Here is a 23,706-nt window from a genome sequence, read left to right as displayed (position 1 = left end):
CGGGCAGGATTATACATGGATGGAGATATATGGGGGTCTTATACAGTGGGGGGCTGTGGAGTTTCACCAGCGGTGGGGAGGGAGATTGACAGGGTGGGGCGATTATACATGGATGGAGATATATGGGGGTCTTATACAGGGGGGGCTGTGGAGTTTCACCAGCGGTGGGGAGGGAGATTGACAGGGCGGGGTGATTATACATGGATGGAGATATATGGGGGTCTTATATAGGGGGGGCTGTGGAGTTTCACCAAGGGGGAGGAGGGAAGGAGTTTCACAGAGGGAGAGAGGTACAGGGGGCGGAGTGTACAGGGAGATGGGGTGAATTATACAGGGGGAGTTATTTTACAGGAGTGGCACACGGGTGGACAGTACAGCAGGGGGGGCGCAGGAGATAAGCGAGGGGAATTCTACAAGTGGGGGGAATTCAGAGGGGGATTAAACGGGGGGGAAATTATAGGTGGAGAGTTTCACGGTGGGGTAACTTCACGAGGGTGTAGTACGCAGGGGTATTATGGGGGATTTTAATGGGTTGTATTATAGGGGGGATGTCACGGAGCTATAGTCACAGGGGTATTAGACGGGGGAGAAGAGAGTATCACGGGTATTAGACAAGGGAGAGAAGAGAGTATCACGGGTACTGGGGGAGAAGAGAGTATCACGGGTATTGGGGGGGAAGAGAGTGTCACGGGGGTATTAGACGAGCTGGGGGGAAGAGTATCACAGGGGTATTAGACAAGGGAGAGAAGAGAGTATCACAGGGGTATTGGGGGGGAAGAGAGTATCACGGGTATTGGGGGTAAGAGAGTATCACGGGGGTATGGGGGGAAGTGAGTATCACAGGGGTATTAGACGGGGGGAAGAAGAGTGAATCACGGGTATTAGACGAGCTGGGGGGAAGAGACTATCACACGGGTATTAGACAAGGGAGAGAAGAGAGTATCACAGGGGTATTAGGGGGGAAGAGAGTATCACGGGGGTATTAGATGGGGGGAAGAAGAGAGTATCACGGGGGTATTACACGGGGGGAGAAGAGAGTATCACGGGGGTATTAGATGGGGAAGAAGAGAGTATCACGGGGGTATTAGATGGGGGGAAGAAGAGAGCATCACGGGGGTATTAGACGGGGGGGAGAAGAGAGTATCACGGGCATTAGGCAAGGGAGAGAAGAGAGTATCACGGGTATTGGGGGGAAAGAGTATCACAGGGGTATTAGACAAGCTGGGGAAGAGAGTATCACGGGTATTAGACGGGGGAGAAGAGAGTATCACGGGTATTGGGGGGAAAGAGTATCACAGGGGTATTAGACAAGCTGGGGAAGAGAGTATCACGGGTATTAGACGGGGGAGAAGAGAGTATCTATCACGGGTATTAGATGAGCTGGGGAGGAGAAGAGTATCACGGGGGTATTAGACAGGGGGAAGTGAGTAGCTCAGAGGGGAGAAGAGCGTATCACGGGTATTAAACGGGGGAGAAGAGCGTATCACAGGGGTATTAGACGGGGGAATTGAGTAGCGTGGGGGAAATTCAGTGGGAGGGAATTCGGCGGGAGGGAAATTCGGCGAGGGGGATAATTCGGCGGGGGGGGGGGAATTCGGCGGGGGGGGACTCACTACTGGAAACACCACTGTTCATAGACACCGGGACAGGGGACTCAATACTGGAAACACCACTGTTCATAGACACCGGGACAGGGGGCTCATTACTGGAAACACCACTGTCCATAGACACCGGGACAGGGGACTCACTACTGGAAACACCACTGTCCATAGACACCGGGACAGGGGACTCACTGCTGGAAACACCACTGTTCATAGACACCGGGATAGGGGACTCAATACTGGAAACACAACTGTTCATAGACACCGGGACAGGGGACTCACTACTGGAAACACCACTGTTCATAGACACCGGGACAGGGGACTCACTACTGGAAACACCACTGTCCATAGACACCGGGACAGGGGACTCACTACTGGAAACACCACTGTCCATAGACACCGGGACAGGGGGCTCATTACTGGAAACACCACTGTCCATAGACACCGGGACAGGGGGCTCATTACTGGAAACACCGCTGTCCATAGACACCGGGACAGGGGACTCACTACTGGAAACACCACTGTTCATAGACACCGGGACAGGGGCCTCACTACTGGAAACACCACTGTTCATAGACACCGGGACAGGGGACTCACTACTGGAAACACCACTGTTCATAGACACCGGGACAGGGGACTCACTACAGGAAACACCACTGTTTATAGACACCGGGACAGGGGCCTCACTACTGGAAACACCACTGTTCACAGACACCGGGACAGGGGACTCACTGCAGGAAACACCACTGTTCATAGACACCGGGACAGGGGACTCACTACTGGAAACACCACTGTTCATAGACACCGGGACAGGGGACTCACTACTGGAAACACCACTGTCCATAGCCACAGGGACAGGGGACTCACTACTGGAAACACCACTGTTCATAGACACCGGGACAGGGGACTCACTACTGGAAACACCACTGTTCATAGACACCGGGACAGGGGACTCACTACTGGAAACACCACTGTCCATAGCCACAGGGACAGGGGACTCACTACTGGAAACACCACTGTTCATAGACACCGGGACAGGGGACTCACTACTGGAAACACCACTGTCCATAGCCACAGGGACAGGGGACTCACTACTGGAAACACCACTGTTCATAGACACAGGGACAGGGGACTCACTACTGGAAACACCACTGTTCATAGACACCGGGACAGGGGACTCACTACTGGAAACACCACTGTTCATAGACACCGGGACAGGGGACTCACTACTGGAAACACCACTGTCCATAGCCACAGGGACAGGGGACTCACTACTGGAAACAGCACTGTTTATAGACACCGGGACAGGGGACTCACTACTGGAAACACCACTGTTCATAGACACAGGGACATGGGTCTCACTATTGGAAACAGCACTGTTTATAGACACCGGGACAGGGGACTCACTATTGGAAACACCACTATTCATAGACACAGGGACATGGGTCTCACTATTGGAAGCATCCTTGTTCATAGACACAAGTGCAGGGGAACTCGATGCTGGAAGCAACAACAATAACAACAACTTTTATTTACATAGCTCCTTTAAAGTAGTAAATCGTCACAAGGCACTGCGCAGGTCCATAAAAAGACAAAAAACAACACAGAGATGCATAAGGAGAAATTCGGGCAGGTGAACAAACACTTGGCCATAGAGGTAGGTTTTAAGGAGTGTCTTAATGGAGGAAAGAGAGGTAGAGAGGCGGAGAGGGTTAGGGAGGGAATTCCAGAGCTTAGGGCCGAGGCAACAGAAGGCACGGCCACCAATGGTTGAATGATTATAATCAGGGATGCTCAAGAGGGCAGAATTAGAGGAGCGCAGATAACTCGGGGGGTTGTGGGGCTGGAGGAGTTTACAGAGATAGGAAGAGGCGATGCCATGGTGGGATTTGAATATTATGATGGGAATTTTGAAATCGAGGCTTTAAGCCGGAGCCAAAGTAGCTCAACGAGCACAGGGGTGATTGGTGAACGGGACTTGGTGCGAGTAAGGACACAGGCAGCTGAATTTTGGATAACCTCAAGTTTACATAGTGTGGAATGTGGGAGGCCAGCTAGGTGTGCGATGGAATAGTGAAGTCCAGAGGTAACAAAGGCATGGGTGAGAGTTTCAGCAGTGGATGAGCTGAGGCAAGTGTGGAGACGGGCGATGTTACTGAGGTGGAAATAGGCGGTCTTCATTATGCTGCGGATACTCGGAAGCTCATTCCAGGGTCAAATATGACTCCAAGGTTGTGAACAGCGTGGGTCAGCCTCAGACAGATGTTAGGGAGAGGGATGGAGTCAGTGGCTGGGAACGGAGTTCACCACTGTTCATCGGCACAAGTCCAGGAGTCTCACTATAGGAAACAACATCGCTTTAGTTCCAATAAATCCCACAGTCCCACCGGTGATGGAGGAGCTGTTCACGAGCTAGAGAAAGCAAAAGTCCAAAGACAGCACAGGCTGATTGTTTTAATGATCTGTTTATTGTTCTCCAGGCAATCCACACACATAAGCCGCCACAGTTATTGTTCATGTCCTTATATTATTTAAATATTAATTACAGACGGGCTTATTCTCCTTTCACACTCAACTGGTGTAACCCACGTGTTCTGACGCTCATCCAGCAATCAACATCCCATTCTCACATCAGCCTAAACCTCAATGCTGGGTCTTGTATTTCTTTGTGTCCAGAGTTTGATTTAATCCAATTAAACCCCTACCGCTTTTATAACCTTACCATCCACATAATGCTAGCTCTTCTACCTTGCTCACTGACTCTTACATGGGAACACGCGGGCCTTGTCAGATAGAGGCCAGCGTTATATCTGGAGAAGCCTGGGGCAGAGATGGAGCCTGTTGGGGTTCCGCTAAAAGATGGAAAGAACTCAGGATGGGATATGAGATGCAATGCAGGTCTAATGCTGGGAATTGCTCCGAACTTTTCGTTGCTTAACTAATTTAAATATTATTCTCAGTGGATATTTCATCCCAATCTTCAGCTCCTCTCTGAATTTAGTCTGTGTTACTGCATAAATACACGTGTTTGTGCAGCAGCTCAATAGCAGGAGCATAAAGCTGGTAATATCTGCGATAAGCATCGGGTCATTGAAACCTGTTGAATAATAATGGTTTGTAATTCGCATTAATAAGAAAACTATCACGTACGTCGTCCAGAGCAGTATGAAGTTGCCGGATATGGCGAAGAGTAAGATAATGGATTTCCTTCGGTTCTCCATCTCCGGATCATTGTGATTCGCATCACTCTTGCTGCTCCTCAGCCTCCTGCGGACTCTACTGGCCGCCAAAATGTGTCCTACGGTCAGAGCATTGAGCAGCAGCATCAGGAATATTGGGAGCAGTGGGGTGAAACAGCGGTGGATCCAGCTAAATGCTACCCACGCAGTTACAGTGTAATACTCTAGTTTTGTTGTACAGCCCCAGGGTACGTTGTCGATTGTAAAGTAGGGTCCAAATGCAAAGTTCCAGGGAATGTTTTTCAAACAGAACAGCAGACACACGGTTCCTATAACCACGGCTGCAGTTTTCTCGGTGCAATATTTAGTCCTCAGCCTCTGGCAACAAATGGTAACAAAACGATCAAAAGTAAAAGCGACTGTTAACCAGACAGAAATATCTGTGACTGCATGAGCCAGGGCGAAGTTGAAAGAACACACAGGTGTGAGGAACAGGAAGGTAGTTGGGAAATAATAATCATTAATCCGAACCAGTATCACATCAGTGATAATGACCAGTAGATCCGCCGCCGCCATGGCCACCAGGTAGCGGGTGATACACCTGGAGAGACCGCACTTTCCCCGGGATAGGATCACAATCGTCATCACGTTCGCTGTAAATGGGAAACAGACAGAAACAGGGAATCAGCCTTCAGGTTACAGCAAGGGAGCCAGTTTCACAGTATTTGATGTGAAATGTACTTTACTGCAGGATCTGGGGGTGGGAACTGAACTCGTTACCGCTGCTAGGATTGTGCAGTTGATAACGATTTTAACATAAAATTGCAATGTTCAGTATAAGAGAGTCTGGAGTAAATAAGTGAAAATAAACGCCTCCAGCAAAGATTAAAACATGAACAAAATGGATTCTCTGGGAATTTCCTCAGAGCTGCTCCTCTTCCACCATCACAGCTTCATCAGAAGTGCAAGGAATCCCGACGAGTCCCGAGTAAATTACCAGCCCTTTAATTGTACGAGCAAATGGACAGCCAGTTAATGAGTTATAATTAATAGCAACAAGTAGCAGTTCAGTGACAGAAGAACGAATGAAAACAAAACGAAATTAAAGTGATTGAAAATAAGTACTGAATGGCCAGTTATAAATTGGGAGATAAATGATGGGTGAGGAGCAGTGAGAATGAAGCCGGCCCGAAATGTGGTAAATGCTAAACGGGGACCACCGATGGTGAGATCATCGCCGGGTTTGGATCCGTGGCCAGGAGAGGGGAGCAGATACCAGGCGGAGGTCAGAGCATCCTCGTATTTGTCAGGTTGGATTCTCAGACTGGGGGGAATGACTAAAAACTGTTGAAAAGACAAATGTCAAACACCATGTTACAAAGCGACTTGTTGTGGGTCAACTCGACCAGTTTCTGTTTACAAACCACCGGATGGACATTTCAACAAAAGCAAAATACTGCGGATGCTGGAAATCTGAAATTAAAACAGAAAATGCTGGAAATACTCAGCAGGTCAGGCAGCATCTGTAGAGGGAGAAACACATTTAACGTCTCAGGTCGATGACCCTTCGCTAGAACAGGAAAAAGTCAGATGGACAGTTCACCTGATCAACCGACTTCCCCTCGCTGGAAACCCCAGGTCCTGACATCGGTGCCTTGAACAGTTCAACATCATGTGGGCAAACTCCAACAATCACCGCAAGGGGGAGAAGGTCAGATGTGAGCAGCAACAAACAAGCTGACCTTGTTCTGTGATCCCAGGAACAATTGAACCTTCCAAAGTACACGTAGTAAGACGGAGCACACTCCCGACCTCGCTTTTGTCACCTCTGATAATGGATGAAACTTCAGAGGGAGGTGATGGTGGCGATCCGAGGCTTACAGCAAAGACCAGTGCAAGTGACAATAGCGGCTGCTGTCCAACCCATGACAACGAAGTACCTGCCGAGATTCAGCTTCAGAAAGTTTTAGTGGGAAGGTTGTACCTCTGAATTGGACGAATCCATCTGTAAAATTAATCCGACACACGAGCAATATTGAGAATCTGTCACCCTGGTCTGTAAGATTTTCCAAAATTACATCCTAGCAGATATGGGAAATATATACAACTGAGCATTCGGAATAAACAATCAACAATATCAGAGTTTCACTCAGGATAATGTGTCGTATGGCAGGTTGTCAGCTTGACATGGAAAGAAGCGTCATGGGTTAATTGGTACAGAATAAGAGAGAGAAAGAGTGTGTGGGAGAGAGAGAGAATGAGAGACGGATAGAACGAGATAGGGAGAGACTAAAAGAGAGAGTCAGTGAAAGGGAGAGGGGAGAGAGAGGGAGAAAGAAAAATTGAGATTGAGAGACAGAGACAGAGAGAGAGAAAAACGAGAACTATATATATCAGAGACAACTCTGTGCAGAAGGAAAAGCCTTTGCAAGATAAAGTAGGTGAAGTAGAAATAATTCACTGTCTTCCTGCAGAACCGACTTTAGACAAGAGACACTTAGGTGGAAATGATATGACATGATTTTAGGCGTGTATAATTTTTAAATAGTTAAGCAGCTGGGGGGATCTCCATGGATACAGAAATATATTGTAAAGGTACTGCCCCCGAATCAGAGATAAGAGATGTGAGGGGCTGTCCAGTGACCCTGAGCAGGTTGAGGTGGACCTTCTGCTTGAACAGCTGCAGTCCATGTGGTGAAGTTGCTCCCACAGGGCTGTTCGGGCGGCACTTCTAAGGTTTGGACACAGTTACTATGCACCAAATGTGATGGGATAATTTTTTCCCAATGTTACCAATATTTTGTAATGAGTCAAACCATTTCAGTAATTTATTTATCTAAAATATGCAGCATTATACAAAATTGCTAAAATTATTCGCCACATTTATCATGCACTAAACCATTAATTGATTCAACAATTGGATCAGTGTTTCAATGGTTTATTAATTATAGCCCCGCCTTACTTAGAGTCACACTTTAAACAGTGGTGACACTAAAATAACAAACGATCTAGTTACACAACGATTGCCGTCAATTACACTTGTTTCTATTTCCAAGTGCAATGACGGAATATGAAGAAAAGAATATCCACCACTCTGAGAATCCAACCACCAATGTCGTCAGTTAAAAATAAAAATATCTTTACTGCTGTGCCGTAATGTTTCTATTTCCCCAGCTCTCCGTTCCTTCAGTCTCCGGGCTCACTCTCCGTGCAATGTCCCGAATATAACCATTAAAGCACAGAACATTATAATATCAATAAGCATATCGCAAAAGGAAGAGGGAGGACAGTTAGGGCGTGATATTCCCAGAATTTCTGAAACTGACCCGTAATCTGTAGAATAATCACCTCCGGACAAACACAGCAACTGAGCAGACCCGCAAGGAGAGCAGTAATACAAAGAGACACGGACTTATACAATCAATAACCGGTTACAATGGCTCACCGGGAACTCCACGGGCGACAAGTATAACTTCAGAAATCACTTATACCAGTTACACTGGAAATGGACACGCGATTAATGGAACTCCCATTGCAGAAATGCTGATGACTTGGGAGCTTGATGCACAGTTACACAGGGACACAGGAGGAGGTTATTCAGCCCCACAAGCCTTTTCCAACATCACATTAGACCCTGGCTGATCTGCATCTTAACTCCATTTACCTGTCTTGGTTCCATATCCCATGATACTCATAACATAAAAAGTTATATCCATCACAGTCTTCAAAATTTCAATTGACCGAGCATTGACGGGCTTTTGGGAAAACGAGTTCCAGATTTCCACTGCCCTTTGTGTGAGAAAGTGTTCCCTGATTTACCTCCTAAATGGCATAACTCTCATTTTAAGACCATGTCCCCTCGTTCTCCAATCTCCACCAAGGAAACAGTTTCTCTGCATGTACATTATCGAATCTCTTTATCATTTTAAATAACTCGTATATAACACCCCTCAACATTCTAAACACAAGGAATACAAACTAAGTTTATGCAATCTGTCCTCACAATTTAACCCTTTAAGCCCCGGTGTAATTCAGGCGAACCTGCGCTGAACTCCCTCCAAGACGAATACATGTTTCCGGCGATGCGGTGCCCAAGACTGAACTCGTGCTCCAGATGGGGTCTGACCAAGGTTCGATTTAACTGAAGCATCACTTGCTCACTTTCGAATTTAAACACCCTTGTGAAAAAAAACAAAATCCCATCAACATTTATCCCTGCTTTTTGTCTCCTTCCTCGCAAGCAACTACCAACCCGTCTCACAAGGTTACCTCCAATACTGTGCAATCTCACCTTTGTTAATCATTTCTGTGTGAAACTTTATCTGAAGCAGGGAAATAACTGACACTGTATTACAACTTGTGAATATGGGGACCAACATTCCATTGCATCGTGTGCTGACGGTTTTTACAGTTAAAATTACCCCCGCTGACAGGACATTGAATGAAGATAATAATTGGAGCTTTTGCTGGATATTATATGTGCATTATGATCTCAATGAACATATCACTCAAGGAAGATGGCGGACAGGGAGGATGTGATATTCAATTAAATTCTGACATTGATTTGGAAAAAGCAAAACAAATTCTTCAGAAGGAACAGAAAAAATATCGGGCATGTACAAAGACCAGTGACACACATAAACCCTGATTCACAAAGTCAGTAAGTTCAGATTCAGTTAGCGGAACACCAAATACCGCTTGTAGAACGGGAACATGGCAAACAGATATACAATACATTCCACTTTATTTATCTCTGAGAAATGATGGGGACTCTTGGTGCAGGACACCGAGCCACAATGGACCCTGTGAGCTGTAATATTCAGAGAAAGACTTATTAATACAGGAGCGAAGCTTCCAATGAGAGCATTAGGCTGCATTGTCCCTGAGATTTGTGAGAGTCAGTGGGACAGTGAGACAACTCACTTCACTATGTCCTTACTGAGTAACATCTTTAAACAGACCTGGCAGAGTTTTAAAACCAATAGTAGAAATATTGGAGTTTGATGCCGATCACATTTGTTCAAAAAACAACCTGGAACTTTTAGTAGCAGCGGGTGTTGGGAACTCATTCCACTGAATGTGAGATTTCAGTTTCCCAGCTGAAGTGGAGAATTTAATTCCTTGTAATGTAGGAGTTAAAATACACCGGTTTCATACCCAGGGCTCAGTCACACTAAACTATGAATCTGAGCTAGAGGAATGTAACACAGACACAGATTACAGGGCGATATGATCAAAGTGTTTAAAATGTTGCAAGGATGGGAGAAGGTAGATAGAAGCAGATTGATTCCAGCAAATGATGGGGTCAAGAACGAGGTGTCATAGATACAAGATTGAACAGAAGACATTCGGAACATTGGAAAAGGGAGCGGGAGAAACATCTTTACAAAGAGAGTTGGGAGGCGGTGGAGTTCAGTTCCAGGGTTAGTGGTTGAGGCAGAAGCTATGCTCAGTTTCAGAGTAGAGTGGATAGGTTGATGGAGGAAGAGGTGATGAAGGGATATCGAGACAGGCTGGTTAACTGTCTTTACAAATATCTTCTAACTGTAAGGATCAGAAGGGAACTAAATATAACTTGGTAGCGAGCAGCGGTTGGACCGGGTGGACAGGCTGGCTGAGAGTTCAGCCGGTGTTATATCAACATGCAAGTGTATGATCTGAACAATAAAAGTGTCCGGTTTGTATAAAGGGATCAGAACCCGGATTCTGATCGGTGCTCTGGGTAAAATGCGGGTGATGGAAGCTGAAACGGATTTTTCAAAATGGGGACAAAGCCAGGATAGTTTCACAGAGCGCCGCTGCTTTGTTTCAATTACTCTCTCACTGCATTGGATTCCCGGTCTGAGCTGCTGGAAGGGATGTGACAGGCAGCACTGTGCCCGCCCGGTGGGTGAAGAGGAGTCTGAGAACTGGCTGGTGACCGGTCAGGAGAGAAGACCAGGGGGAGAGTCTGTGTCTCTGCATGGAGCACAAACCCACCCTCGGCATGGATTGTGATCAGCAGGAACAATATCCAGCACTTTGCTGGAAACAGACCGAGAAGAGTGGGAAGATTCTGATTAATGAGACTGAACAAATCCCAGTCCTGACTGTTCGGATTCCCAGGTATATATCCAGGAGCGGCCGTCAGTCGACCGATCCCCAGCGGGAGTCAGAGGGGGAAAAACTGCAGCATTTTATAACACAGTGAATGTTCAGTAAAATATAGTCCTTGTCAGGTATTACCGAGTGTTACTGGAAAGAAGGGGAGGAGAGAAAATCTGGTCGGGCATGGAAACAATGGAATGAAAATATTCCATGGAATCACACATTGCACGAGTTCTCAGTTAAAACGGAATCATTGGAAAGACATTAAATGCAGAAAATAATCTGCAGTTTCTATGGGGTTTAAAGAAACTTAAAAATGCAAAAAATTATCAGTCAATGAACGAGGTACAGCGGGAAATACAGTCACTGAATTTCTGCCTTTCAATTGACTTGTGAAAAACAGTGAGAAAAGGACACTTACCGAGATAGGAGCAGAAACAGAGTCAACCCTGATTCACAACTTTAGTAATGGAAGATAATCACTTACCGGGGATTCCAATGGCTGCTATAATCGGATAGTAAATCATTACTGCCTGTGTAACTGGCGGTAAGATGGTAAATGGAAACGTGGTGAACGGAACTCTCATTCTGTCGGAGAAGTGATGGTGACTGTTGGCACTGGACACAGGGCTCAACTGAGTCTGTGAGATGAGAGATTAAGATAAAACCATTTATAATTGAGGGACACTTCCCGTGGGATCAGGAAGCATCAGGAGTATGGACATTACTTCCAGTCATTTGGGCAGCGCGTCAACTCCCTACACTGTCATGTTTGTGCTGCACTAATTAGATACAAATTGATATTACAAGTGTTTTGAAATGAAACCGCCCAAAGATTGGAATAATACTTTGCTCACATTTCTCTCTGTCAATGTACTGAAAGCCGGGCTCTGACCGCATCGCTGCAACACCTTCAACAGAAGCAGCTTCAGGGCCCCCTCTGTGACGTCACACGGCTCAGTCCTGTCGATGCAGCAACTGAATTCCCCCAATTCTCAAACATCTTTCAGTGTTTACACCGCCCCCGGCCCTCCAAACTCAGCCCTTTCAATGTGGGAGTTTAGGCTGGCAATTGAATGAGGGATTTATGTCTTTAGGACGGGTAGAGGTTGGGCTTTGTACCAACACCAACTGGAATAAAATAAATGTAAAATCTCAGGTAGAAAATGTAACCATGGACAGGGGCTCGAAAAATCCTCGGTTTCACTGAAATCCACATTCTATAAAGGTTACAGGTTAAGGCAGAGCCCTGTTCCTTTAGAGGGATAACCTAGGTATGGGGTACTATACAATATTGAAATAGGTTGGGTTTACATTTAGAGCAGAATCGCTGTGGAAATCACCATCCCCCAGGATTCTGTGGGCTGCGGTGGGGTTTAGAGTTTCTGCTCATTTCATTATGTTCTATTATTATCCATTCCCGGTAGTTTCACTTTGATCTTTCCAGTGATATTATCGAAGGTCAGGCCGTGGAACACAGGTTCATTCAGACCAGGAGTCAGTCATTCAGTGTCTCGGGCCTGCTCCGCCATTCAATTTGATCACTGCTGATCTGCAGCTCAGCTCCGTTTCCCCGGCTTTGCTACTTATCCCTTCATATCCTCAGCTAACAACAATGTATCGATCACAGCCATGAAAGCTCCAAATAATCCCGAGCATCTGCAGCTTTTTGTGGGTTAGAGTTTCAAATTCCCACCAGCCATCGTGTGACAAAGTGCATCTTGATTTCGCTCCTGAATGACATAAATCTAATGTTAAGCTTATTGTATAGAATTACATATAATATACAGCAGAGGAACAGGCCATTCGGCCCAACTGGTCCAAGCTGCTGTTTCTGCTCTACCAGTCTCCTCTCACCCCATCACCATGGCCTTCTAGTCATTTCACCCTCATGTATTTATCTAGCTTCCCCTTAAATACATCTGTGCAATTCGATTCAACTAATGATTGTGGTAGCGAGTTCGACAATACGTCCCCTTGTTCATGATTCTTGCACCAGACAGAATTGTTTCCCGGTATCTACCCTATTGAATCGTTAGACATTTTAAGCACCTCTTACAGGTCAGCCCTCAATCTCCTTTTCTCAAGGAAATGGAAGCAATATTTTGCAACATGTCCTCGTAATTTAACCCTTTTAGCTCAGGTAAATTTCAGGTGATTCTGTGCTTTATCAACTCCAAGGCCTATATATAATCAGTGAGGGACTCGGGAGGTGAGAGAAGGAAGGAAGACTGGAAAATGGATTGGAGGGACAGATTGGGGCCTCGTGGAAAGAGAGGGGCAATGGGGGTCGGAGGATGGGGAGACTAGAGAATGGGAGGTCAGAGAGAGGATAATGGGGTCATCCAGAGGGGGAATGAGGGTCATGACAGAGGAATGGGGTTAGGGAGAGGGGGCAAGAGGGTCAACAGCAGGTACATGGGATCCTAGAGACGGGGGAAGTGAATCAGCAGCAGATAAATCGGGCCAGGGAGTGCGGGAAGATGGTCAGCAGCAGGTAAATGGGTTCAAAGAGAGGGGGAAAGAGGGTCAGCAGCCGGTAAATCGGGCCAGAGAGAGGAGGGAAGAGGGTCAGCAGCAGGTAAATGGGGTCAGAGAGAGGGGGGAAGAGGGTCAGTAGCAGGTAAATGGGGTCAAAGAGAGTGGGGAAGAGGGTCAGCAGCAGGGAAATGGGGTCAAACAGAGGGGGAAGAGGGTCAGGAGCAGGTAAGTGGGTCAGAGAGAGGGGGAAGAGGGTCAGCAGCAGGTAAAAGTGGTCAGAGAGATGGGGAAGAGGGTCAGCAGCAGGTAAATGCGGCCAGAGGGAGGGGGAAGAGGGTCAGCAGCGGGTAAATGGGGTCAGAGGGAGGGGGAAGAGGGTCAGCAGCAGGTAAATGTGGTCAGAGACAGGAGGAAGAGGGTCAGCAGGTAAATGGGGTCAGAGAGATGGGGAAGAGGGTCAGCAGCAGGTAAATGGGGTCAGAGAGATGGGGCAGAGGGTCAGCAGCAGGTAAATGGGGTCAGAGAGAGTGGGAAGAGGATCAGCAGCAGGTAAATGGGGTCAGTGTGAGGGGAAGAGGGTCAGCAGCAGGTAAATGTGGTCAGTGTGAGGGGGAAGAGGGTCAGCAGCAGATAAATGGGGTCAGAGAGAGGGGGAAGAGGATCAGCAGCAGGTAAATGGGGTCAGAGAGAGGGGGAAGAGGGTCAGCAGCAGGTAAATGTGGTCAGAGAGAGGGGAATCTCCATAGGGCTGTGGATGCTCAGTCGATGACTATCTTCATGACTGAGATCGACAGATATCTGCGCACCAACTGAATCAAGGGATATGAAGATCGGGCGGGAAACTGAATTTGTGGTGGAAGTTCAGCCATGATCTTACTGATTGGTGGAGCAGCCTCGAGGGTTTCTATGGCCTACTCCTGCTCCTTTTTCTAATGTTATTATGAAACGCAGCAGCCAATTTGTGCACAGCAAGCTCCCACAAACGGCAATGTGACAATGACCAGATAATCTGTTGTTTTGAGTTGATTGAGGGATAAATATTGACCAGGACACCGGGTAATTTCCCTGCTCTTTATCGAAGTAGTGCCGTATGTGATCTTTTACGCCCACCTGAGAGGGCAGACGGGGCTTGGTTTTAACGTCTCAGCTAAAACACGGCAACTCCAACAGTGCAGCACTCCCTCAGTGTTGCACTGCAGTGCCCAGGTCTCTGAACCAATATCTTTCTGATTCAGGGTGTCACCAACTGAGCCAGGGCTGACACACGGCCTCCCTGAAGGACCACTTCATTGTATCGAAACGGAGCTGGAGCTTCCCGGATTGTTGGAACCGACAGGTTGCAGGTGTCCTGTTGAGCGAAAGAATCTCTCTGAGAAGAGCGGGAAGCCAATCGGGGAAATTAAAGGAAGTGGTGAATTAGTGACCTGCCAGACACCCAATCCGGGAATGACGGATTCAAACAAATATAGGAAAGAAGGAACTCTACGGGGACCTGTTCGCTAATTCTTCAACATCGTAAAACCATCCCAAGTAATTCTCCCGGTGTCCTGGCCGGTATTTCCACCTTACATTAATTTCACGGAAACTTTGACTTTAAATCAGACAATAGTCAGAAGATGGCAGCGTGAATCTACATTGCAGCTGAATGTATTGTCATGTATTGTGTTTAAAGTTACCTCACACTATTTATAAAATGGGGCGCACAGTTAAGATGAAGAGGGGCAGGCGAACTGTGGTTTCCACTGCGGCTGCTGCTCAACAATAATTGCCCTCAGTGTGTACAGTGAGCAGAAGGAATTGCTGCTGTTTCTTCACATTTCCCACTGCACTCATTGTCATTCTGCTTTAACAGAACCAGCTTGGATCTCCAGATATATTTAAACATTAAACCTCGGGGCTGATAGAATAATGATACAATAATATGAACATCATGTGCTTTCAATGGAGAAGTGTTTTCCACCTGCCGTGAGCAGAGAGCTTGGTGAAGATAGCGTTGGGTGAATCTGCTAAACTGAGTGGTGATGGGAAGTTGGTGAGAGTGGGACTTCGGTGCAGAGGGGGAGGGAGCTGCTCAGTAATTTAAATCAAGGAACAACAGTAAATGCACAAAAAGAGCCTAACTAATTAGAACTAGGGATAAAATAAAAATTAACTAAGTTCAGGATAGCAACATTAAAGGAATCTGAACTGCATTAAATAAAAATCGGATGTACGTCATTAATTAAATAATAAGTAGGAGTAAGGAGTGCTAAATTAATATATATAGAATAATAGAATAGAATCATAGAAGTTTACAGCACCGAAGGGGCCATTCGGCCCATCGTGCCAGTGCCTGTTCTTTGAAAGAGCGGTAAAATTTGAAGCCAGACCCCAGCGTTTTACTCTTAATCCTGGAAATCAGTTCCCTACAAATACAGGTCCAATTTTAATCAAGATCAAGGGGCAGGTGAGACCCGATGCCTGCAATTCTTGTGGCATTTAGCAGCTGCAGAAAGTTTCCTGTTTCCTGGACAACCACGTGTGCAGGATGAGCCCCCAATTTCTCGAGCTCAGGGTTTCTGAGACTGAGGAGCGGCGGGAGTCACTGCTGGGCATTCGGGTGATGGCAATTCCCCGTAGAAAAAGTTGCAGGAGGTGGTAACCCCGCAGCTACAGAGAGTTCAGGTGGGGAGTAAGTGGGTGGCCAGCCGGCAGGTGAGGAAGAGGCAGGCCCTGCAGGAATCCCCCGCGAATCTGGCCCTCTCAACCCGGTTTTCCGTGCTGATACCAGTGACGGTGATGACACCCTGGGGGAGTGCATCCTAGAGCAAAGAGCTTGGTGAAGGGAGAGATGGGTGAATCTGCTAAACGGCTTCGTGGGGCAAATGGCTGCACAGGGGGCGCAGCAATGCGAGCACATTCAGTAGTGCTTGGGGATTTGATATTCAGCGGGGAGAGACAGGCGTTACAGCATCAGTCGTCGTGATTCTCGCAGAGTATGTTGCCTCCCTGATGCCAGGGTGATGGACATCATTGATAGGGTGCATAACATTTTGCGAAGGGCAGATGAACAGCCAGCAGCCATGATCATTGTTGGAACCAATGACAGAGATAGGAAACGGGCTGTGTTCCTACAGGCACATTTTCCAGAGCAAGTTAAATTGCAGGACCAAAAATGGCAGTTATCCCTGGATTACTCCCAGTGTCACGTCCTGGAGCATATAGGAGAAGTAAGATAAGACATGTTGACGTGTGGCTGGAGAACTGGTGCAGATGGGAGTTGTAAGACAGTCTGATTGTCTGATAGTTTATAGAGTTCAGACTCGTGGAACAGACAACACAAAACCCAATGAATCTGTGAAATTTCTTTTAATTAAAAATTCACAAGAGGTTACAAGTAAAATTAGCAGAATACAAACAGTACTCAATTCATGTACTTATCACAAGCAAGTATCAAAAATCATTTACTTTAAGCTCAGGTGATTAAAAGCAAACCCACATGCATACAACACCTGGTTGGGTATTGGAGCCGGGGGGCAGTGGGTGAATGGGTGGGAATTGGAGTTGGGGGTGCGTGGGTGAATGGTTGGGTTTTGGAGCCGGGGGGGGGCAGTGGGTGAATGGTTGGGTATTGGAGCCGGGGGTCCCTGTGTGAATGGTTGGGTTTTGGAGACGAGGGGGCAGTGGGTGAATGGTTGGATATTGGAGCCGGGGGGCAGTGGGTGAATGATTGGATATTGGAGCCGTGGGGCAGTGGGTGAATGGTTGTGTATTGGAGCCGTGGGGCAGTGGGTGAATGGGTGGGAATTGGAGTTGGGGGTGCGTGGGTGAATGGTTGGGTATTGGAGCCGGGGGGGGCAGTGGGTGAATGGTTGGATATTGGAGCCGGGGGGCAGTGGGTGAATGATTGGGCATTGGAGCCGGGGGGCAGTGGGTGAATGGTTGGATATTGGAGCCGGGGGGCAGTGGGTGAATGGTTGGGTATTGGAGCCGGGGGGCAGTGGGTGAATGGTTGGATATTGGAGCCGGGGGGCAGTGGGTGAATGGTTGGGTTTTGGAGACGAGGGGGCAGTGGGTGAATGGTTGTGTATTGGAGCCGGGGGTCCCTGGGTGAATGGTTGGGTTTTGGAGACGAGGGGGCAGTGGGTGAATGGTTGGGTATTGTGGTCGCGGGTCCGTGGGTGAATGGTTGGGTATTGGAGACGGGGGGCAGTGGGTGAATGGTTGGGTATTGGAGACGGGGGGCAGTGGGTGAATGGTTGGGTATTGGAGCCGGGGGGCAGTGGGTGAATGTTTGGGTATTGGAGCCGGCAGTCCATGGGTGAATGGTTGGGTATTGGTGCCGGGGGGCAGTGGGTGAATGTTTGGGTATTGGAGCTGGCAGTCCATGGGTGAATGTTTGGGTATTGGAGCCGGGGGGCAGTGGGTGAATGGTTGGGTATTGGTGCCGGGGGTCATGATTGCATATTGGAGCCGAGGGGGCAATGGGTGTATGTCTGGGTACTGGAGCTGCGGGGGCAGTGGGCGAATGGTTGGGTACTGGAGCCAGGGGGCAGTGGGTGAATGGCTGGGTACTGGAGCTGAGGGGGCAGTGGGTGAATGTTTGGGTACTGGAGCCGGGGGGCAGTGGGTGAATGGTTGTGTACTGGAGCCGGGGAGCAGTGGGTGAATGGTTGGGTATTGGCACCGGGGGGCAGTGGTTGAATGCTTGGGTACTGGAGCTGGGGGTGCAAGGGTGGTGCAATGGGTGAATATTTGAGTATTGGAGCCGAGGGCCGGGCGTGTTGCAGTGGGGCATGGTGGAGTATTGGAGACGATGGGCAATGGTTGGGTATTGGAGCTGGGGGCAATGGTTGGGCATTGGAGCTGGGTGCAATGGTTTGGAATTGTTGCTGTGGGGGAGCTGTGTTTGTGTATTGGATCCGGGGGGCAATGGTTGGGCATTGGAGCCGGGGACAATGGTTGGGTTTTGTAGCTGTTGGTGGAGCTGTGTTTGTGTATTGGCTCCGGAGGGCAGTGGTTGAGTATGGCAGCTGTGGTGGGAGCAGTGTGTATGTATTGGAGCCGGGGGCAATGGTTGGGTATTGGAGCTGCGGGGCGGGGGGATGCACTGGTTGGGTATTGTAGCTGTGGTGGGAGCAGTGGTTCGGTATTGGAGCCGGTGGGTAATGGTTGGGTATTGTAGCTGTGGTGGGAGCAGTGGTTGGGTACTGGAGCTAATGGGCAATGGTTGGGTATTGCAGCTGTGGTGGGATCAATGGTTGGGTATTGGAACCGGGGGGCAATGGTTGGGTATTGTAGCAGTGGTGGGAGCAGTGGTTAGGTATTGGAGGCGGGGGCAATGGTTGGGTATTGGAGCCTGGTGGCAATGGTTGGGTTCTGTAGCTGTGGTGGAAGCAGTGGTTGGGTATTGGAGCTTGGGGGCATTGGTTGGGTATTGTAGCTGTGGTGGGGGCAATGTTTGTGCATTGTAGCTGTGGTGGGAGCAGTGATTGGGTATTGGAGCTGTGCTGGGAGCAGTGGTTGGGTATTGGAGCTGAGGGGCAATGGTTGGGTATTGCAGCTGTGGTGGGAGCAATGGTTGAGTATTGGAGCTGGGGGGACAATTGTTGTGTATTGCAGCTGTGGTGGGAGCAGTGGTTGGGTATTGAGCTGGGGGGCACTGCCAGGTGCAATATGATGGACTTTGATTCCTTGGCTGGAAGTGAGGAAAAGATGCAATGGCAGCTTGAAGGAATGTTGTTAAAGGAGAACCAGATGTTCAAGGACCAGGGAGGGGAGATTAGACAGGTGTTGTTCTCAGTGACGGACCGAGTGTCCAATGAACATAAACTGCAGGTCAAAATCAGTGCACCATCCAAGAGGATGCTCAGGCTTCAATTGACGCCTCAAAGGGAGTTGCTTGTAGCATGTATGGGGTATTCCTTCTTTCCCCTAATACACCGGGGATGGGGTGATATCAAGAACAACCTAATCCCCAACTTTGTGACAAATAAACAGCTGGCAGAATGGAAGGTGTCGACGTCACGCTTTCCATTTGTGAACTCAGGAGGTTGGGCAGAGTCTGGGCTACGACTCACCCGTGCCATGCTAAACTGAAGGGTCTGGGAGGGAGCATTCCTGCCCTGACAATACAAGCGACCCAATATCCATAAAAGTATGGTCAGTAGAATCAGTTCTGATATTGGAAGAGAAATTGCATTATGAATATCAGCCATTCCCACCGTACATGGTTCAAGTAAATGAAGGAAAGACAGTGCCAGACATGGCAAAATGTTCTTTAATCAAAGGATGTGTTCATATCACCTGAGGGAAGTTAATGAAACACTATGGTGGTCTTGTTTGGAATTAAGAAACTCCAAATTGCACCATGTCTGTAATATGCTGGCACCAGAGATAAACTAATACTAGTTGTGTCACACAGGGGCGCTATTGTGTCACTACGGCCGCAGCCTCTGTGAATACAGACCCCTCACCTGCCCTGTCACCCACTCCTCTTTCTGCTTTGAACCAACCCAGGTCACCAAGATAGATCATGAGATCCTGATACCAGTGATCAAGCATAATGTTACTAACATCACAGTGCACGGTGATATGCTCTTAGACAATGACACAATATTGATTGGATTTGGATATCCACTGGACGCCCCTCCGCCACACCACGCACGTCACTAAAACTAAAATAGATTAGAGAACGAACCGTGATCACAGTAAAACACCTGCACCAACTACACCAGGAAAATGAAAACCTGCTAACAGAGCTAGAGGGAGTGGGAAGGAAATCACGGTGGGAGCAAGTCAATAACATCTTGATACGCCTGTTGTTCAGAATTATTTCACAACTGTTAATTATTTTCCAATGCCGTCTACTGTTCCTGGTGATCATTGTGTATGCATTGCTTCAACAAGCCCTTACACAATTGAAGAGGAAAAACAAGGAGCCGGGTCAGCAGAGAGCTCTCCCAAGCCTGGAGTGCGGGGAAACTCAGGAATAATGATCAACCAATGAAATAAGGCCAAAGGAACCGTTGGAGCCATGCGGACATGTTTGGTGTGCTGACATCAATGTAACAGTAATCGACTGTATACTCCAAGCAAATCAACAGTAAAGACAGAAAGAAAGTTAATTGGCTCAGAGTGATTGCTCAAATTCTGGGTCTAAAGGGGGGAAATGTTAGCATGATTTAAGATGATTTATGTCAGAATGCTTTAAGATGATTCACTGGTCCAACTATCCCAGCGTCCTTTCACTTAGATTTGCATTATTATATCAACAAGGGAGATCCAAGCATATTAATAGTAACTTTCAAAAGTGAATTGAGGTGTTCCGCAAAGCAATCACCCAATCTCTGTGTGGTCTCCCCAATGTAGCGGAGTCTGCAGCAAGTACAGTTTACTAAATTGCAAGAAGAAAAGTAAATCGTTGTTGCACCTGGAAGTTGTGTTTGGGTCCCTGGACAGTGAGAAGGGAAGAGGTAAAAGGGCCGGTGTTGCATCTCCTGCGCTTGCACGGGAAGGCGTCGTGGGAAGGGGAAGGTGTGGGCGGGTGATAGATGAGTGGACCAGATTGTCGCAGAGGGAGCGGTCTCTGCTGACTGCTGAAAGGGGACGGCAGGCGAAGATGTGTTTGGTGATGGGATCACGCTGGAGGTGGTGGAAATGGCGGAGGATGATCCGTTGAATGTGGAGGCTGGTGGGGTGAAAGGTGAGGACAAGGGAAATCCTATCGTGCTTCTGAGAGGAAGAGGAATGGGTGAGAGCAGAAGTGCGGGAAATGGAACAGTCGAGAGTCCTGTCCACCATGGTGGAGGGGAGTCCTTGGTTGAGGGAAAAGTAAAACATATCGGAAGGTGGCATCATCAGAAGAGATGCGATGGAGATGGAGAAACGGAGAAAAAGGAATAGAGCCCTTACAGGAATCAAGGTGGGAGGAAGTGTCGTCAAGTTAGCTATGGGAGCAGCTGGGCTTATTTGGTTGAAGTGAATGGATTCAAAGGAGAATTAGTTCAATGTATTTTCAATACAAGGGCAGCCAGCCGGAGGAGGGGCTGGTGGATGGTGACTGTGTTGGCCTCCGTTCAAGGAAGAAGCGGAGGGCCCTCCTGCCGTCCTGGTGGCTGATGGAATGTAGAGGGATTGGATGCCCACAGTGAAAGGGAGACGATGAGGAACAGGAAACTGGAAAGTAACTGCTGTTTTTTTCCACAGCAGCTTTCAAATCACTGGCATTATCAATGGATTGGTATGTTGATGTGAAAAGAATTTGTTGAATTGTGTACAACTGCGCGTCGCTGTTTAAATCAGCAGGGCGGTTGAAGGATTCGTGTTAAAGATCGAGTGTACTTCAGTTCGTGTGGCTTCGAGCACTGCTGCTGGTGGATGCGATAACTCGTCCGAGAATTGTAACCATTGGAAAGGAAGTTTTAATATTTATCTCTCACATTTCCAGGCAGCGTTCCTACATTTACAGCAGGCTCTCCGCCGATTGACTGAAAATAGAAACAGGAGTAGGCCATTTAACCCTTCGAGCCTGTTCCGGCATTCAGTGAGATCATGTCTGACCTGGATCTTAACTTCACCCACCTGCTTTGACTTCTAATCAATCCCTATCTTGTCTAACAGAAAACTATCGACCTGAGCTTTAAATTATTAATTACATTGGCAAAAGAACGCGAGGTGAGATGAGATTGTTTTATTACTCAGACGATGAGATTGTTTTATTACTCAGAGCGTAGTTATGATCTGGAATTCGCTGTCTGAACTGTTGGTGGAAGCAGATCCGATCGCTGATCCAATAGTCACTTTCAGAAGGGAATTGGATAAATACCTGATGGCGAACAATGTGCAGGGCTGTGGGGAAAGTGCGTCATTCTATGGTTCTATGATGCGACAATGCTCTCCCTCAGTGAGCTTGTGTTTTCACCGGTAAACCTCAGGTCACGGCTTTAATTCTCGTCCGAGCAGGCAGCGACTTTCTCACCTTTAATGTGATGTTTCTCTTTTTCTCGCTCTATGATTCGCTCTATTTCTCTCTGTTTCTGTCGTTCTTACCATCTGTCAGTCTCTCTGTATGTCTCACTCAGTCTCAGTCACTTTCTGTAAGCTTTTCTCATTGGGTCTCTGTTTATCCCTCCAACTATTACTTTCTCTCCTTCACTCTCCCCATCGCTCCCCCACATCGTTTTACTCTGCACCTTATAATATAACCCTTTAAGCGCTGGCTCAGTTTAGAGCTTGCTGATCCTGGGTGTTTGACCTGCATTTTAACATTCTTCCTTCAAAGGTTTTCAGTGTTGACGGGAGGGTTACATGTTCTGTGGGCTAAAAGCCGAGGGGTTTCTTGTCCAGTTACGAACGGTCAGCTCAATGCGTTACTTGCCCAGCTGCTGTGCTTTTGCAGTTCAGCTTTTCACCGTCTGTAGTTTTAGAAAATGTCTTTATCCTCTCACATTTTCAGATTATGCTGACGCGTAGTCTGCTCTGCGCTGAAAACTAAACTTAGTCAGCAAGGGATTTGTCGAATTTTCAAGCACTGCGCGGGTGGGCTTCTGCCACTAGGGTTGCCGAGTGGTTAAGGCGTTGGACTTAAGATTCAATGAGCGTCTGTCTGCGTGGGTTCGAACCCCACTCCTTGGTAGATGCTAAGGCAACGAGGTTGAAAGTAAAACCTAAAGCTATTTTTGGTATGAAAACGCTTATGATCTCTGCAAGGGATGGTGCCATATTTATAATTCACCCTTCAAGACAGCGTTTCTTCATTTACAATTGGTGTACTGAACATAGGAACCGGAGGAGGCCATTCAGCCCCTTGAGCCTGTTCGCCCTTCACTGAATTCCTGTCTGAGCTTTGCCTTAACTCCATCCAGCTGCTTTGGCAACACATCAATTCAACGCATGTGTAGCAAAAACGTACCGATCTCAGATTTACATTATTAGTTGAGCTGGCATATACTGCTATTTTGTGGGAGAGAGTTCCACACTGCTACCAACCTTCATGTGAAGAAATGTATCCTAACTTCTTTCGCGAATGGCCTGCCTCTGATTTTACGATTATGCCCCCTTGTCCTCGGCTCCCCCACCAACGGCCAAAAAAGGTTTCTCTCTATCTAACTTATCAATTCGTTTCAAAATCTTAAAACCTCAATCAAATCCCCACAACCTTCTATATTCCAGGAAATACAAGCCCAGTTTATGTAATCTCTGCTCATATTTTAACCATTGGAGCGCTGGTAACGTTCTGGTGAATGTGCACTGCACTTCCTCTAAGGTCAATCTATCCTTTCTAACAGGCGGTGCCCAGAACGGTACACAGAACTCCAGATGTGGTCTAACCAGGTCGCTGTATAGCTGCAGAATAACTTCCTCTCCTTTATATTCTA

At 47.6% G+C, this 23,706-nt stretch overlaps 1 protein-coding gene across 1 annotated transcript; it reads right to left on the bottom strand.

Annotated features, from left to right (window-relative positions):
• Positions 1 to 4,301: 4,301 nt before the first annotated feature.
• On the bottom strand, positions 4,302 to 11,472 carry LOC147093626 (putative G protein-coupled receptor 139). The gene is made up of 2 exons (XM_085973906.1): positions 11,355 to 11,472; positions 4,302 to 5,433 (listed from the first exon to the last, which is right to left on the bottom strand). The coding sequence occupies exons 1-2, from the start codon at positions 11,452 to 11,454 to the stop codon at positions 4,502 to 4,504; spliced, it is 1,032 nt and encodes a 343-aa protein (XP_085830032.1). The 5' UTR covers positions 11,455 to 11,472; the 3' UTR covers positions 4,302 to 4,501.
• Positions 11,473 to 23,706: the final 12,234 nt, after the last annotated feature.

Source organism: Somniosus microcephalus, unplaced genomic scaffold (genome assembly GCF_052327205.1).
Source record: "Somniosus microcephalus isolate GS21.2 unplaced genomic scaffold, FLI_Smic_1.0 unresolved_chr1, whole genome shotgun sequence".
In the NCBI taxonomy this organism is placed as follows: Eukaryota; Metazoa; Chordata; class Chondrichthyes; order Squaliformes; family Somniosidae; genus Somniosus; species Somniosus microcephalus.
This window is presented reverse-complemented; position numbering and strand designations above follow the sequence as displayed.

Bases quoted from the DNA above. Each gene is read 5' to 3' on its own strand.
- LOC147093626 (XM_085973906.1), bottom strand. From the start codon at position 11,454: ATGAGAGTTCCGTTCACCACGTTTCCATTTACCATCTTACCGCCAGTT. The intron at 5,434-11,354 runs GTAAGTGATTAT...TCCCATTTACAG, and splicing joins AGCAGCCATTGGAATCCCCG to CGAACGTGATGACGATTGTG.